The sequence below is a fragment of the Leuciscus leuciscus genome (genome assembly GCF_965113295.1).
Source record: "Leuciscus leuciscus genome assembly, chromosome: 3".
Lineage (NCBI taxonomy): Eukaryota > Metazoa > Chordata > Actinopteri > Cypriniformes > Leuciscidae > Leuciscus > Leuciscus leuciscus.
The window spans coordinates 20,422,935-20,440,320 of NC_138727.1; the positions used below are offsets into that span (position 1 = coordinate 20,422,935).

The 17,386-nt window shown below is 44.1% G+C and overlaps 1 protein-coding gene across 5 annotated transcripts in view; it reads right to left on the reverse strand.

The window, feature by feature from the left end:
* The window catches only part of map9 (microtubule-associated protein 9), a 45,612-nt gene that overhangs the window by 17,264 nt on the left and 10,962 nt on the right, over positions 1–17,386 (reverse strand). For 4 of the 5 annotated variants that reach the window (XM_082165658.1, XM_082165659.1, XM_082165656.1 and 1 more), the window contains exons 9-12: positions 12,350–12,506; positions 12,109–12,198; positions 11,546–11,707; positions 906–1,051 (exon numbers count right to left, since the gene is read on the reverse strand). In XM_082165658.1, coding sequence (XP_082021784.1) covers positions 906–1,051; positions 11,546–11,707; positions 12,109–12,198; positions 12,350–12,506 — 555 coding nt within the window. The remainder of the gene's footprint in view (positions 1–905; positions 1,052–11,545; positions 11,708–12,108; positions 12,199–12,349; positions 12,507–17,386) is intronic. The other variant, XM_082165657.1, reaches the window with a different exon arrangement.

The window sequence follows — 17,386 nt, forward strand, 5'->3', positions numbered from 1 at the left end:
AATGTCACATTTGAAATCGTATGGATATTCGGGAAACATTAAATTCTTACTCGTAAAATATATGACCAACATTAAAAACAAGAACTCACTCAGGGTATGTTTTTGTATCGAAGAGAGTTTGAATTTTAAATCAATCTCCATGCACAGTCTGTGTCCATATTTGGTCTTCATGCTAGTAAGTGCTAAATTCCCACTTTTAGAAAGGTATATTGTCGAGAACGGCAATAATTGCGACGCAACCTATCATATGCACGCTGCTTGTGTGGATGTAATCAGTTTTGACCGCGAAAGATGAGGTAATTTGATTGGATGTCATATATTTGTGGCATTTTACCTGCTAGAAAGGCATGATCCGTTTTAATGTTATTTTAAGGTGGGGTAGAATTAAATTAATGGCAAAAATCTGTATTTTGTTAGCATACCCCCTCTGTCACTTCACGTACCCCAGGGGACCGTCAAATATGGACGATCCGAAATTTTATGGGACAGGTGGCAACCCTACTGTTAAATGCTCTGGTGAGGAGATAAACATGGCGGACTGTGTACAGCTCACTCAGGGCGGGGTCTATGCTAATAGGGCAGAGTCACAGTCGTGGGCGGCGCCTAAGCATTTGTGATGTCACATATGCAAGAATCTGCAAATGGCTTGTTCTGAGACACTGCTTATGATTTATGGGGATTAAAAAAAAGAGAAGTGAGTGGATTTTTACCATTATAGGGTGGTTGTGTACACACACTGCTGACACACATTTATGTTCAAATGTATAACAGGTATAATACATTTTCTATAGTGTATTAATCAATACATAATTGCATAATAACTTCAGCATGATCAAATGTGAGCTATTTAACAAGATAAAAGGAATAAATTAGGTTATCATATATCATTTAAATGTCATTCTTACCATTCAGTGAAAGCAGAGGTGCAGTCCTTTTTTCTTTCCTCTTTCTCTCTGACCTGCTGTAGTTTTTCTTTTCTCTCAGTCTGCTTCTTTTCCTTTATCCTGTCTTTAAGGATACTGTCCTGCTCCTCTTTCCACTTCTCAAAAACCTGTTTTTGTAAATTAGATTGTGATATCTTTATGTAAATAATAGTACTAAAATTGCATTTAGTAGTATACTGCTGGGTATCATTTCGCTCTCTCTCTCATTTTTATTTACCTTTATTTAATAATGTTTCATTTTTAGTCATGTGCTGTGGCAAATGGATTTTTAAAACTACAAATATTCCATGGTCTCCCAATAAATATTATGAAGTCACCAAAGCTACAAGCATTTATAAAACAATTAGTAAAATTAATATAGTCTAAGGTAAGTTCAGTACATCACAAAGCAGGTTATGTCAACTTCCTATTATTTCAGGACAGATACTGCTTTCTCCTAACCCTACACACACCTGAATAACTAATGATAAGAGTAAAGCCTTCAGACCCCGAAACGTCTCGGTTACGTATGGTAACCCTCGTTCCCTGAAGGAGGGAATGGATACGTATGTTGTGACCGACGAATAGGAATCTCGAGACCTAGAGAGGCCAATATACTTCGAGTGAAACTAAACGAGCCAATGCACATTGGCGTGCAATCATTTGCATCAGCTGCTCAGCTACGCACCGCGGGTATACAATGAGGAGCAGGTGCGATTGCACTTCAGTTTTTTGCTGAGGAGCTAAGCCAATGAGCTGGCTGCCCCGGTGGGTCACAGCAGATGTGGAGACGGGACGCATCCGTGGAAGAAATACACATATGGGATCCCCGCAGGGTCACACATATGGGACCCAGCCTAGACCCGGTTCTCAAGGATTCAACGGATAAAGGCCTGGCGCCGGACGCTCCGCCATGTCCGGACCGAGGGTGTTGGATGACCCAACAGGTTTTTTCACTCTGGAGCAATAAGGGTGCACAGTAGGGCGCAGCAAGCCGACAGAGCCGGACCTCTCAGTGCTTCTACCCATTTAGGGTGAGAACATGGGAGGAGACCGGCTCTACACGTAGGCTATAATATCTAGCGAATGTGTTAGGTGTCGCCCAGCCCGCAGCTCTACAGATATCTGTTAGCGAGAAGCCACGTCCCAACGCCCAGGAGGATGCAGCGCCTCTTGTAGAGTGAGCATGCAACCTGAGCGGGGAGGACACACCTTGTGCTTGGTAAGCCAAGGCGCTGGCATCCACTATCCAGTGGGCCATCCTCTGCTTGGAGGCAGCCTTTCCCTTCTGCTGGCCTCCGTAACAGACAAAGAACTGGACTGAGGTTCTGAGACTTTGAGTTCTGTCCACGTACAGATGCAGAACGCGAACGGGACTAGGGATGGCGAAAACTAAAAAATTTCTTGACCGACCACCGAGCCTCATTAGTCGGTTGAAACCGGTTAACCGATTAGTTTAAAATATGCGCTATTTGAAATAACAGCCATTTCGAGCTGCGCCTGCAATTTCGCAACTCTGTCTCATCTCTCTGCAGCTCTGCCTCCCGCTCACACACACACACACACACACACACACACACGCTGTTTGTCACATTTCCTACCAGCTAGCATAGATGACACGGTAGGTTGGCTTTGGCTACCTTTCTCGCCCGAAGAGGCTTCCGGGTGTCGCGTTTTCAGGTGATACATCATAAGCCGCGTTTCCATTACCCTTCAAATTGCGCAAATTGAAATTGCGAATTGAAAATACGCACAATGGAAACACATCAATTTCGCATAAACTCCCGTTTATCGCAATAAAGTTTTTACGCTTGCATGAGGTGGTTTTTCAGGCAATTCGAAAAAGGAGTATTTCGCAAAACTGCAATGGAAACATTTACAGTCACCTGACTTAGAAGACGCGGTGTGTTTGATGTCCATGTATAGCTACGCAAATAATAATAATTTTATATTATTTTATTATAACATTTAATAGGCTATATTTAGAAGACGCTTTTATGCAAAAAAAGGAACAAAGCTAAGTGTGGAGCGCGCACTGCATGGCACGGAGGCACGGGCGCGAACACTTGCATTTTCCTATCAACAGTGGAAACATCTTAAAATACTCTATAATTTCTGGTCATACAGAAAATAATAATACATTATTCTCAACTACTTTTATTTGTGTGAACTCACAATAACAAGAACATGCTTTTGTAAAATAAAATAAAACAATCAGACGCACTTTCATGATCTCCGTAAACTGGAGCGCGAGAACTGAAACAAAATATAGTCTATAGGCTAAAGCTTGAAATGTCCACTTTAAAACGAACCATTTCGAATCGAAAGTTAATACCTTCTGATTATGTAATCCGTATAAGGTGCATTTCTCTCTAAAAGCGCATCTGCTTAACATCGGAGATGGAGATGTGATGTTAGCAGACACTTAGAAAACAATAGTTTATTAATAATATTAATGGCTCTTCTCATTCAGAACTGCGGGAAAAATATAAATTCCAGGTTCTAATTTGGCCTTAGAAAACCAGTAAAATCGACATGTTTCCCATATTAATTTCTGAATATTTTAAATGTTTAATAAAGGGGCAAAAAGTCATAAACAAAAATCTGAAAATTCGTCTATTTACTTTTTTGCGCAGCAGTTGGTGTAGCCAGGTCAAATTAAAATGTTGGTGTTCAACTTTGCGTTTTAAAAAGACAACAACAGTTCATTTTTCGTTTTTCAATTACGGGTTAAAAAAGGAAAAACGAATGGACACAAAAGTAGCCTATGGATCGTTTGGACAGAATACGAGACAGAGTTCTTTATTAAATTTATCAAATAAACAATAATTAGCCTTCTCGGAGCAGAATGAGGGCGAAACACCCAGAAACTCCTATGTGTCATTCGTAGTAAGTGTCTTTCCCTGCCATTAATGCTTGGATAACACGCCACGTCTCCTTCCATTAATAATAATAATAAAAATGTCTAATGTGGTGGCTGTGATATATATATATATAAACTTACCAACGTCCTTTGCCGTGATTTTTGGAATGACTAATCGCGAGAGAAAAAAGGACGTTTTGTCGCATAACATCGGTTAATGGAAACGCCGTCATTTATCGATATTTAGATAATAGATATTGTCTAGTTTTTAGACAAATCTGTGCTACTACTGTATTTAAGCACTGGATCTGGATCACACAAGTTGCAACTTACATCTGTGTCATCATTCTTTTTGGTGAAATGGTCCCACACACTACTTTTCTTTGCACACTTCATCCTGTCGTCTGCCCTGGCTCTAACCTCGAGTGTTTTAGCCTGTAGCCTTTACTTTTCGCAAACCTTGTGAGCGCGCAAACCCAAACGCTGTGACCTCGCGCCAAATGTTTTTATTGGTTTATTATAAGTAGCCTACAAACAGGCGAGTTATAAAAAATTGAGTGTGAGGGATTTGTTCACTTCACACAAAAAGCTCTTGGAATGAGATGGCTAACTTTAGTAGCGTTTAGTCCACTGTCTATAATAGCCTAATTTAGAGATTTTTTTATTTTTTTAACCGACTACCGACAACTTTGATCGGTTAACGTTGATACGGTCAACCATCGGTTAAACGGTCATCGGTTAACATCTCTAAACGGGACAGAGCAAAGCCAGGGCTGGGTCTGCCTCCTCCAGGTGCAGCGCTTGCAGGTTCACCACCTGGTCCCTGAAGGGAGTGGTAGGAACCTTGGGCACATAGCCAGGCCGGGATCTCAGTACAACATGGTTGTCACCCGGCCCAAACTCTAGGCACGATTTGTCAACCGAAAATGCCTGCAGTTGTTAAGTACCTCTGGGGGTAAGTCACCTAGAACCTCCGCCTCCCGTCCAGGGACCACACATGAGTTTCCAGAGGTCCGGACACGGGTGCCATAGGGTGCCCCGTCTCTGAGTCAGAAGGTCCTTCCTCTGAGGAATGGGCCAGGGAGGGACTGTCACGAGGAGCATGAGTTCTGGGAACCAGGTCCGGATGGGCCAATAGGGAGCCACCAGAATGACCTGCTCCTCGTCCTCCCTGACTTTGCATTGTCTGTGCAAGTAGGCTCACTGGGGGAAACGCATATTTGCGGAGGCCCCGGGGCCAGCTGTGTGCCAGTACGTCTGTGCCGAGTGTTCCCTCGGTCAGGGAGTAAAACAGCTGGCAGTGGGAGGTCTCTGAGGAGGTAAACAGGTCTACCTGAGCCTCCCCGAACTCTCTCCAGATCAGCTGAACCACCTGGGGGTGGAGTCGCCATTCTCCTGGGAGCACAGCTTATGACAGCTCGTCGACCATACGGTTGAGCACACCAGGGACATACATGGCACGACGCAACCTCAGATGCTTCTGACTCCAGAGGAGGAGATGGCGGGCAAGTTGTGACATGCGACGGGAGCGTAGACCACCTTGTCGGTTGATGTACGCAACGGTGTTGTCCGTACGGACCAGCACGTCCCTGCCCTGTAGAGGCCTTTTCATGCGGCCTTTTCAAGCGGCTCAGAGCGAGACGTACTGTTAGCAACTCGAGGCAGTTGATGTGCCAATGCAGTTGGGGGCCTGTCCACACCCCTGAGACTGCATGCCCGATGTACGTGGCACCCCAGCCGGTGGCAGAAGCATCTGTGAACACCACAGCATTCCTGGACACCTGTTCCAAGGGCACTCCTGCCGACAGGAATGAGGGATCAGACCGCGGGCTGAAGATCTGGCGGCACGCATGGGAACAAGGGCCCTCTCCGTGACTTTCGTGAAGACACAGGGAGACAGGGACAGCCTGAAGGGCAGGACCTTGTACTGATATGCTCAACCCTCGAACGCAAAGTGCAGAAACGGCCTGTGTCGAGGAAGAATCGAGACATGAAAGTACGCGTTCATCAGATCAATCGCTGCAAACCAATCTCGGGCACAGATGCATTAGAAAATGTGTTTCTGCGTGAGCATTTTGAACGGTAGCTTGTGGAGACTCCGATTCAAAACTCGCAGGTCCAAGATCGGTCATAACCCACCGCCTTTCTTGGGTACAATGAAGTAGGGTCTGTAGTACCCTGACATCATATCAGCTGGAGGGACCGGCTCTATCGCGTCCTTCACCAGTAGGACTGTGATCTCCTCCCACAAGACATGGGCATCGGCAGGGACGCGGCTCGGGAGGCTCTCTCTGGGAGGCGGTCCGTAGCGGGGTCTGAGTGTGCTGTCCAACACTTACCTGGTTCCACGGGGCAGGAGGCGCAGGAGGAGGCTTGGCTCGAACTGCTCGCTGCTGCCCGCTGGCGATAGAAGAGGCGGATGAGAGTGGTGAGGATTCTCTCCTCCCACTGCTCTCCAGGCCCTCTTCAGACCCAGGGATAAAGGAACTGGTCTTTTTTTTGAGAGAGAGAATTTGGGTACCACTCTGACTCCAGTGGTGGAACAGAATTTTGACTCAAAAGATTCATTTCTCGGCCCTCCACCGGGAGAGGGCAGCTCCACCCATCTCTGGGTCACCCGACTCAGTGGTGATTGTTTCAACAACCACTTAACAGCGGCTGAGACAAGCGTGTCATCCTCCTGCGGCGGACACAGTAGAGCAGGCTATGTCTGAGGTTTTTTTTTGCAGGGGATGACACTCCTGGCGACGAGTAGACTGAGGGGTGGCCCATGAGGCACTCTGGTGGTACGTCGGGGGAAGCGCTTCAGTCTGCAGCTTACTGCGGGGGACTGCTGGGCCAGTCCTCAACAGTGCCGCTGAAAAGGCCACCTTGAGAGATGGGAGAATCGAGAAACGACCTTGTGCACTTTGACGACCTCTTGCACCTCTGCAAGGACAGCCAGGGGCGCATCTGGACCACCAAGGTGGACATCGTCTGACCGAGGGCCTGCCGTGTGACTTGATCATGGTCAGTCGACAAGTGCAGCTCAACCCCGGCTCAGTGGAATAAGAGTGCCTTGGCCTCACATGCAGGGCGGAGGTGACCTGCCAGAGGCACATCCACCCTACCGTCAAGGGTAGTGAGAGAGGTGAAAACTTTTATAAAAGAATTTGGCACTTTTGGTGATCCATATTTTGGCACCAATATAGCTCCATACTGCAAAGTTTTGAATGCACATCCGAGAAAGACCCGGGAAAGCATGGCTGTCAGGTCTGAATCTGATTCAGCATAAGCACACACACTATTACAGTGGGAACTCAGCATCCTCCTCATTTCCAGAGCGAAACAGTCCCTCTCTCCAATGCAACAATCGACATCTGTCCTCAGCTTGAGCCCTGAATGAAACGCTAGGTTCTCCATTTTTTTTTTTTTTTTTGAAGGACCAGCAATCCCATCCAGAAGCTGCACAGCTTGTGATGCGCTAGAGGGGTAGGGGCCCTAGGGGGTTGGTTCCCCGAAGGAGAAGCCCTCAGCTCTCAAATCACCTAAGCTATTCTACCGAAGTAGACCTCTCCTGGTGGCCACCAGGGAGGGCGCTACAACGGAGAATAGACAAGGGGAGCGAGGTGAGCAGAAGGTGTGATTGCACTTCAGCTTTTTGCTTCGGAGCGAAGCGTTTCGATGCCGTTTAATCTACTGAGTGATCAAACAACGAGCAAGCGCTTAAGGAGGATCTCTCGTGTCTGGTGTGGGCGATACAGCGTGGCAGCGGGGTCTTACTTGCTCTCTCTCTTTTGTTTTTGTGTTACTGAGCAAAACAAAAAGGCTGTTTTCACAGCTGGTAACGGTGCGCCAAGAGCGTGCAGCTCTACGGCATACGACACGCTGAGGAGCAAGAGACCCGTCGGGTTTTGCCCGGCGGAAGCTCTCGGTGATCTCCATAGTCTCCCAGAGTGTCGAGCAGACCTGCAGATGTGCTTTTACACACAAGCAGCGGCTGGCCAACCACATAGGGGACTCAAGCTTTCCGGAGAAAGAAGAGTCGACCAGCGTGCCGACGTGGTCATGTTCCCGTGCGGAAACATGAACCACCCACAAACACAGTCTCACATGTTTCCCAGGCATGCGAGACAGTGATTGTGGCCGTCAGTGAGGACAAGAAACGACCGCATCCAGAAACACACGGGTGGAATGTCATCTTTAGAAAGACGCAACTCACACCCATGTAAACTCTTTCAGGGGAATGCTCTCCTTGGTGCTGAAGCACACAGGAGAACGGTCGCAGCGGACACAGACAGGAAATATGCAGCCTGTCGTACGCTGTCTCTCTTCACGGCGGTCTTACCAGCCTTAAGAACGGCTATTCAGTGCTCTTGGCGCACCGTTACCAGCTGTGAAAACACCCTTTTTGTTTTGCTCAGTAACACAAAAACAAAAGAGAGAGAGCAAGTAAGACCCCGCTACCGCGCTGTATCGCCCACACCAGACACGAGAGATCCTCCTTAAGCGCTTGCTCGTTGTTTGATCACTCAGTAGATTAAACAGCATCGAAACGCTTCGCTCCGAAGCAAAAAGCTGAAGTGCAATCACACCTTCTGCTCATTATATACCTGCGCTGCGTGGCTGAGCAGCTGATGCAAATGACTGCACACCAATGTGCATTGGCTCGTTTAGTTTCACTCGAAGTAGACTGGCCTCTCTAGCGAGATTCCTATACAGACAACCAGACATCAGAAAAACAAACAAAAAACAGACATGACGGACAGTTCTGAAAGAGGCTAAAATGCTGGATCGTTATGATGTCCTTGATGGGCATGTTGGCAAAGGGACATTCCAAATGAAAGTGAGCAACTGAATACCTCCACAAAGGTCCCTTTCACAAGACTTTTAGCAAAGGGTTCACAAGGCTGCTGCACAGTCTACTGGCCAGTACAGCAAACCACATTCACACACATAAACTATACAAGAGAAATGTGATGCATTTCATGTATTTGAGCTACAGTATGAATTTTTTTTAGTGTGACAAAATACAGCTTCTTTTCTCAAACCATTATTATATTCTAACAACTTTGACTGGGTTGAGCAACTGTCAGTCTGGGCACATCAGTGCCAGCTTGGACTTTATGTGGACTGGAGTGTATTTTTCGGACATATTTTTCTCTTTCTTGAAATGCTTACTATTGATTAGGGGTGTAACGATACACGTATTCGTATTGAACCGTTCGGTACGAGGCTTTCGGTTCGGTTTTTCGGTACACATTTTCAAACCGAACGGTTCGTTGGACCATTTTTCCTGCCGACCAAAATTTTGTTATCTCAAATGTAGGCGCGTTGCGCATGGCAAGCGCGCTCATAATGTAAGAGACGCCGGCGCGACCACAACATTGCCCAACATCAAATGGCAAACGTAATGCAAGCGGAACGAAACTGCTCGTTATTGTGTGGATGAAGGACCGTTTATCAGTTTGGACCAGCGCAGCGCGAGCCGATCGTGATCATGCGACACTGTTACTACACAGCGCTAATAAGAGATCCAGTAAAGAAAGCATTTGAATTCGCCACAGAAGTAATAACATCGCTGCGAGATCTAGTGAGAAACATTCACATTTCTCCGTTATTAACGGATCAAACAGCGCTGACATGGAAACCTGGAAGAAACATTGTGCCATGAATGAACTATCCAGTGTCCACAGATCAGCAACATTCATCATGGATTTACTGTAGTAACACTAACTGTCTGCAATAGGGTTGGGTATTGGTTGGGTTTTATCCGATACCAGTACCTACTCTGTATTTTTCAAACGGTTCCGGTGCTTAAACGGTTCTTAAACCGGTACTTAAGGAAACGAAACCGCACACACTTTATCAAAAAAAAGAATACCTGTGTGTGTTTTCTGAAAGAGATTTTCTGATTTCTGATCAAATTAAAAATTGTGCTGATGTAGCCGAAAACACTTAAGTTAAGATCAAAATGTTGTCTTCTCATATTATTTATATATATATATATATATATATTATATATACATATTATATATTATAGACTTTTACAAAACAGAGAAATATCTGACACTGAGCAGAAATATTTAACACACATAGTATAGCCTCATATAAATATACTTGATATACTTCATACTTGATATGCAAGATTTGCAGTTGGCATTAAAATACTAGACTTACCCGAAGAGGAACACTGCAGCTGAACTTGAACTTTAGTCAAGTGTCAGAGGTTTTGGGTTCTAATCCGCATTCGTAGGTTTTTTTTTTTTTTTTACCGATTATGCTCATCAGTGGTTGTATATCAAGCAGGGACACTTTGTGTGCATTATATGTGATTTCACCAGAACGAATAGATATGAGGCGCCGTCTAGGGCCTAAATCGAACTTCATTCACGCACACATAAAACGCTTGCATACACATATACTAAGTAGTCACACATAGCTTACATGTATACTGCTGAATGCTCCAACTATATGAAATGCACAAAGTCACATCTAAAGTCGCTCACGCACACACACACACAGGCAAACTCTACACACACGAGACGCGCAGAACTCTCCGCGCACATACTCATCTGAGACGGGAGCACACACACACAAACACACACACACACACACACACACTCATCTGAGACGCGAGCACGCACACACAAACTCTCCGCGCACATACTCATAGGCTATAGACTGCGCCTCATAAATAGATCGATCTCTGCAACGTATTGAAGCGGGCGTCCGAGTGAAGAAAGTGCGGATTGCGCGAGCCACAAGAGAAAACACTGGGATACAGTGTGTGTGTGTGCGTGTGTTTGTGAGCGACTTTAGATGTGACGTTGTGCATTTCATATAGCGCCACTGATCGCAGCGGCAACGAGCACTTTGATTACTTGATTTAAAAAAACACAGTTCAGCGCTAGATCGTCTCTTATTTAACAAACGAACTAAATTAATGCTCTGCTGGTTAACTGGAGATGTTTTGTTATTGGATCATTCATGCCGCGAGATGTTTTATAGGGGGCGGTGAAAAAAGTCAGGCACCGAAATCAGGCACCGAAAGTTGCGTTCTTATTCGGTCTCGATACTACCGTTTACGTCGGAACCGGTTCCCTATTGGAACCGGGTTTCGGTACCCAACCCTAGTCTGCAACCATGGAAGTTTGGCAGGAATAGTAGGGCTATAATGCCTTCAAGTAACATTACGTCGGTTTTATTTTGACATTATGAATACAATTGCTGCCCTCAAATGTTAATCTGAACTAAAATAAACCTTTGTTTATAACTACTACAATATTACATTTCATTTTTTCCAAGGAGCTGTTTTGTTTTATATGCTCCTAAGAAGAGTCAATTATAGCTCTAGAATTGCTCAAAGTAAAAAAATATCAAACTTTATGATGTTAGTTTTAATATAAAAAAGAATAAAAAAAAATTAAATCAAGGAAATTTCTCTGGCATTTCTTTCTTTTTGCTGTATCAAAAACGTACCGAACCGAACCGTGACACAAGTGTATCGTATCGAACCGAACCGTGAATTTTGTGAACCGTTACACCCCTACTATTGATGTTAAAGCAGAGAGTTTTTTTTCTTTCTTTTTTTTAACCATAAAGTATGGCTGTTTGAAAATATAGTTTTGGTGTCTTGCACACCTAACGTGTGCATATTTGTAGATAATTTACAAACAAACGTCTAGAACAAATCCCTTATTTCTTTTTAATACAGTAAACAGTTTACAATATTTCAAATAAACCACATTTTTTATAATTACCAATGAAAAATACTGACCTGTTTTGCAGTTTCCTTTTTTTCTTGATTTTTATCCATTTCCATTTGTTGTTGATAGATTGACTTCTGTTTTTCTTGGACTATCTTTCTGATGACTTCAGATTTTTTCTCTTTCCAGGCATCATAAGAGGCCTTTGCATCTGCAATTTTAGCAAGCTTTTCCTCGAAGGGAAATTACAATAAATAAATCATAACATGACTGTGGTGACTTAAGAATTCAATGAATTTATTGCAGAAGAAATGTGCATTGAACATTTTCTGGTGCGTCCGAAATCGCATACTGTCTGAGTAGTTACTACATTTGAAGTTGAACTTCATGATGGTTAAAAAAAGTACGTTCTATGAATGTATGTTGTTACTGTCATGTGACCTACAAGCGTCAGTTGCGTCGCTTCACTGCCTTTCAATAATCCTCTCCCATGGCCTCGTGGGAAAGTAAAGCCTTCATCGAATGTGAACTTCAGTTTCTCGGCAGATTCTCAGGTTCTTTTGGCGTACTGTTTTTTGCATACTATACAGGGAAGTATTCAATTTCGGACGCAACGTTGGTTTATGTTAATTACCTCTTGCATTTTCTCCTCTTTCAATTTCTCTTCCTGCTTTTTTGCCCTCCTTGTTATTTTTAAAGTTTCTTCTTTCTTTTTTAGCCATTCCTATTAAGAGAATGTTTTTCCCAAATTTAAATAAAAACATTTAATAAAAAAAAAAAATATATATATATATATATATATATATATATATATCATTAGTCAGCCTCTAGCTGTAACTAATTATTATAATGTTTTAGTAAATGATTAGTCTAACCTGGTACACAGCAGCTCTTAGTGAATCTGCTGCTTCTGGAACCTGTTGGATTTCCTGTGTCCTCTGATCCAAAATCTTCAATGTTCCCAGGTATTTAGACTCCACTATATATGAGCTTTTGCACTTTCTGGAACTGGATGACCGGGAGCTTGAAGGTCTAACGTCCAAAAGATATTCTTCTTTGAGTTTTCAATGTTTGGTGCATTTAAGTAACACTCTTTTTGGGTGCACCAAGTAATTGTTTCCTCATTATAATATACAGTACAGGCCAAAAGTTTGGACACATTACTATTTTTAATGTTTTTGAAAGAAGTTTCTTCTGCTCATCAAGCCTGCATTTATTTGATCAAAAATACAGAATTTTTTTTTTATATTGTGATATATTATTACAATTTAAAATAATTGGTTTTCAATTTATTATACTTTAAATTATAATTTATTTAAGTGGTGCAAAGCTGAATTTTCAGGATCATTACTCCAGTCTATCACATGATCCTTTAGAAATCATTCTAATATGATGATTCATTATCAAAGTTGGAAACAGTTCTGCTGCTTAATATTTTTTTCATAACCTGTGATACTTTTTTAGGATACTTTGATGAATAAAAAAAAGAAAAAAAAAAGAAGCAAATGTTTTAAAAATGAAATCTTTTGTAACAACAATATACACTACTGGTCAGTAATTTGGGGTCAGTAATTTTTTTCTTTCTTTTTTTGAAATAAATCAATACTTTTATTCAGCAAGGATGTGTTAAATTGATAAAAAGTGATAGTAAAGAAGATTTATATTATTAGACTTTTTTTTTTTCTTTTGAATAAATGCAGTTCTTTTTAACCTTTTATTCATCAAATATATTAGGCAGCAGAACTGTTTCCAACACTCATAATAAATCAGAATATTAGAATGATTTCTAAAGGATCATGTGATAGACTGGATGTCACATGTGACACTGAAGACTAGAGTAATGATCCTGAAAATTCAGCTTTGCATCACAGAAATAAATGATAATTTAAAGTATAATAAATTGAAAACCAATTATTTTAAATTGTAATAATATATCACAATATTACATTTTTTTTCTGTATTTTTGATCAAATAAATGCAGGCTTGATGAGCAGAAGAAACATAATGTGTCCAAACTTTTGGCCTGTACTGTATATTAAAAAAAATAACATATATGAATAAAGGAAGCAAGGTGGGAAAAAAATTGCATGAGAAAATAATTAACAGAAGTGTTGAGTTGGTGAGACTTCCATGTGGCTTGGTATCAATAAAGTATGTTAATGTAAATGATAATATCCATAAATCCATGTAATATCTTCAGTTCCCTATCAGTCAGTCACGTTCAACATTAACGTCAGTGACTGACAAATTGGGATTCTCACCTGAGAGCCCAATTCACCTTCAAGTGGTAACAGAACAAGCCAATGCACATTGGCGAGTGAGATTTGCATCGCAAGCCGCACTCCCCTTTCCGGGTATATAAGGCAGTGTGCAAATACTCACATTAAGCTTTCGCCTCAAAGCCGGGCAGACATTTGTCTTGCTCTCAATCATTGTTCAGTGTCTACAGAACAAGAGGAAAGCTGTTTGTGTGTGTTAGTGTGACAGCGTGTTCCAGCGGAGGTCACGTTTGCTGAGTGAGTGCACGGTCAATTGCAGCGGCTGTTTCCCGGGCCCTAAAAGAGTAAACGCGGGTGTGACGTTGCGTCTTTTTAAAGATGTCCTTCCACCCGCGTGTTTCTGGATGCGGTCATTTCCTGACCCCGTCTGACAGCCATGATCTCTGCCTCACGTGTCTGGGCTGTAAGCACGCTGAGGTGGCGTTTCTCATGCTGGGCCTTCTCATGGGAGGTCCCAGCATCTGCATTGGAGGGTGGTCTAGAGTCCTCTGGGGATGAAGGTTCAGCTGCGTTGCCCCGTTCAGGGAGAGTAGCGTTGTTGGAGTCCGACCCGAAGCTAATTGCCAAGCTTTCCCGGGCCGGCGCGAACATTGGGCTTGAGCGGAACCCTCCCCCTGGACGATTGGTTACTCGGGGTTGGGCATGCTGAACAGCAGCGTCCATTTTATTTAGCCAAGGCTTACAGTGCAGCTGGACAGGCCGCCTCTGCCCTGCACGCCATGGCCCTCCTGCAAGTATCCCAGGCCAAGGCACTAAAAGAGCTTCACAAGGGTAGTTCTGACCCAAGGTTGATGCAGGAGCTGCCCTACAGGCGACAAAAGTCACTACACGGTCCCTTAGGCAGACGTTGTCCATGCTAGTGGTCAAGGAACGCCATCTCTGGCTGAACCTGGCCGAGATGAAGGAAGTCGACAAGGTTTGCTTTCTCGACTCCCCCATCTCCCAGGCCGGCCTCTTCGGCAACGCTGTTGAGAAACGGGGCACCTAGTACAAAGTTCAACAGCGTCCAGTTTACTTTAGTAGACAAGGATGCTCCTGTCCTGCGTGCAGAAATCGCAATCCTACTGGCGAAGGACGCGATAGAGCCGGTCCCTCCAGCCGACATGAAGTCAGGATTTTACAGCCCATACTTCATTGTGACCAAGAAAGGCGGTGGGTTACGACCGATATTAGATCTGCACGTCTTGAACCAGGCCCTTCACAAACTACCGTTCAAGATACTGAGGCAGAACGCAATGCATTCGCAGCCAAGATCGGTTTGCATCCTGCAAGAACGTGTAATTTCATGTCTCGATCCTACCTCGACACAGGCTGTTTCTGCGCTTTGCGTTCGAGGGATGGGCATACCAGTTTTAGGTCTATCCAATTGCGCCTAGAGGCATTTGAGCGACGTCCGTTGGTGACGCCCCTTTGGAAATAAGACTGTTACGACTGAGAAGGGTCTGGTGTCAACCAGGCTAAAAATTTCCCCCTACTCCTATGAAAAAAGTAGGGAAACCCTGTCTGGTAACAATCTGCACTAGATCCCGTCCTGACTGAAGCAGCAGTCCGACATTATAACCATAAACTAAACCCTACCTGCTTTATCTCCATGCAGCATATATTTTCTGGCTCTGTGGGCATCCTAATACAGTTCACACAAAAGCACCTATACAACAGTTTATAGATTAACGTGACGGTACAGGCCAGTCGATGAGATGAATCAACGTAACTCCACAATAACTAACTTACATAAATGTATCCACTAACCATTCAGAAACGTCCATATATAGTCTAACAGTTGCAGCCTCTTCCTGAGTCTCTCCATCTGAGTCTAACTCCGGTTCAAACATGTAAGGCTGCACTCCACTACTGGGTATTATTGACATTTTACCTGAGAGAAAATTGGCTGTTATGCTGTTCCCATAGTATCTGAAGCTTGTGTAAAGGATCGGCCTCTTCTGAATGGGGGCGGAGCAGCAGCTCATTTGCATTTAAATGGACACACACAAAAATGGAGCGTTTTCCCTCACACACAAAAAGGGGCAACTTTGACAAGCTATAATAAAAAAATCTGGGTGGTTTTTTGAGCTGAAACTTCATATACACATTATGAGAACATCAGAGATTTATATTACATCATGTGAAAATGGGCATAATAGGTCACCTTTAAATAGCCTACCTCCAGTGGTAGTTGACACTATCACATTAGCTAGAGCCCCCTCTACGAGGAGTGGTAACACTTTGAAGTGGAACCTCTTTGTTGATTCCCGCAGGGAAGACCCCCGTAGATGCCCTGTCAATGTTGTGCTTTCTTTCCTGCAAGACAGGGTGGAGCGAAGGCTGTCTCCCTCCACCCTGAAAGTGTATGTTGCCGCTATTGCCGCACACTACGTTGCAGTAGACGGTTAGTCCCTCGGGAAACACGAATTCATCGTCAGGTTCCTGAGAGGCGCCAGGAGCTTGAATCCACGCCTCATCACCTCTTGGGACCTCTCCTTGGTCCTGATGGCCTTACAGAGAGCACCATTTGAGCTCTTGCAGTCAGTAGAGATTATAATCCTGTCTCTTAAGACAGCACTCCTGACTGTGCTCACATCCATTAAGAGGTTGGGGGACCTGCATTCATTTTCTGTTGACGAAGTGTGCCTGGAATTCGGGCTGGATACCTGCCCAAAGTTCCCACCTCTCCTTTCAGGGACCAAGTAGTAAACTTGCAAGCGCTGCCCCCGGAGGAGGTAGACCCAGCCCTTGCGTTGCCATGTCCTGTTCGTGCCTTGCGTTTGTACGTGGACAGCACACAGAGCCTCAGGAGGACAGCAGAAGGGAAAGGCTGTCTCCAAACAGAGGTTGGCCCACTGGATAGTGGATGCCATCATGTTAGCATACCATTACCAAAACGGTCCGTGCCCCCTAGGAGTGAGAGCTCACTCAACATTAGGGTTGGGTACCGAAACTCGGTTCCAATAGGGAACCGGTTCCGACGTAAACAGTAGTAACCAGACCGAATAAGAACGAAACTTTCGGTGCCTGATTTCGGTGCCTGACTTTTTTCACCGCCCCCTATAAAACATCTCGTGGCACGAATGATCCAATAACAAAACATCTCCAGTTAACCAGCAGAGCATTCATTTCGTTCGTTTGTTAAATAAGAGACGATCTAGCGCTGAAAATTCTTTTCTCTTGTGGCTCGCGCACACCGCACTCGGACGCGCGCTTCAATACGTTGCAGAGATCGATCTATTTATGAGGCGCCGTCTATAAGAGTATGTGCGCGAGTTTGTGTGTGTGTGTGTGTGTGTGTGTGTGTGTGTGTGTGTGTGTGTGTGTGTGTGTGTGCTCGCGTCTCAGATGAGCATGTGCGCGAGTTTGTGTGTGTGTGTGTGTGTGCTCGCGTCTCAGATGAGTATGTGCGCGAGTTTATGTGTGTGTGTGTGAGATGTGCTCGCGTCTCAGATGAGTATGTGCGCGGTTTGTGTGTGTGTGCGTGAGCGACTTTAGATGTGACGTTGTGCATTTCGTATAGTTGGAGCATTCAGCAGTATACATGTATGTGTGACTACTTAGTATATGTGTATGCAAGCGTTTTATGTGTGCGTGAATTAGGGCTGTCAAAATTGCTCAAAAATGACGTTCGAATATTCCCTCTAAAAA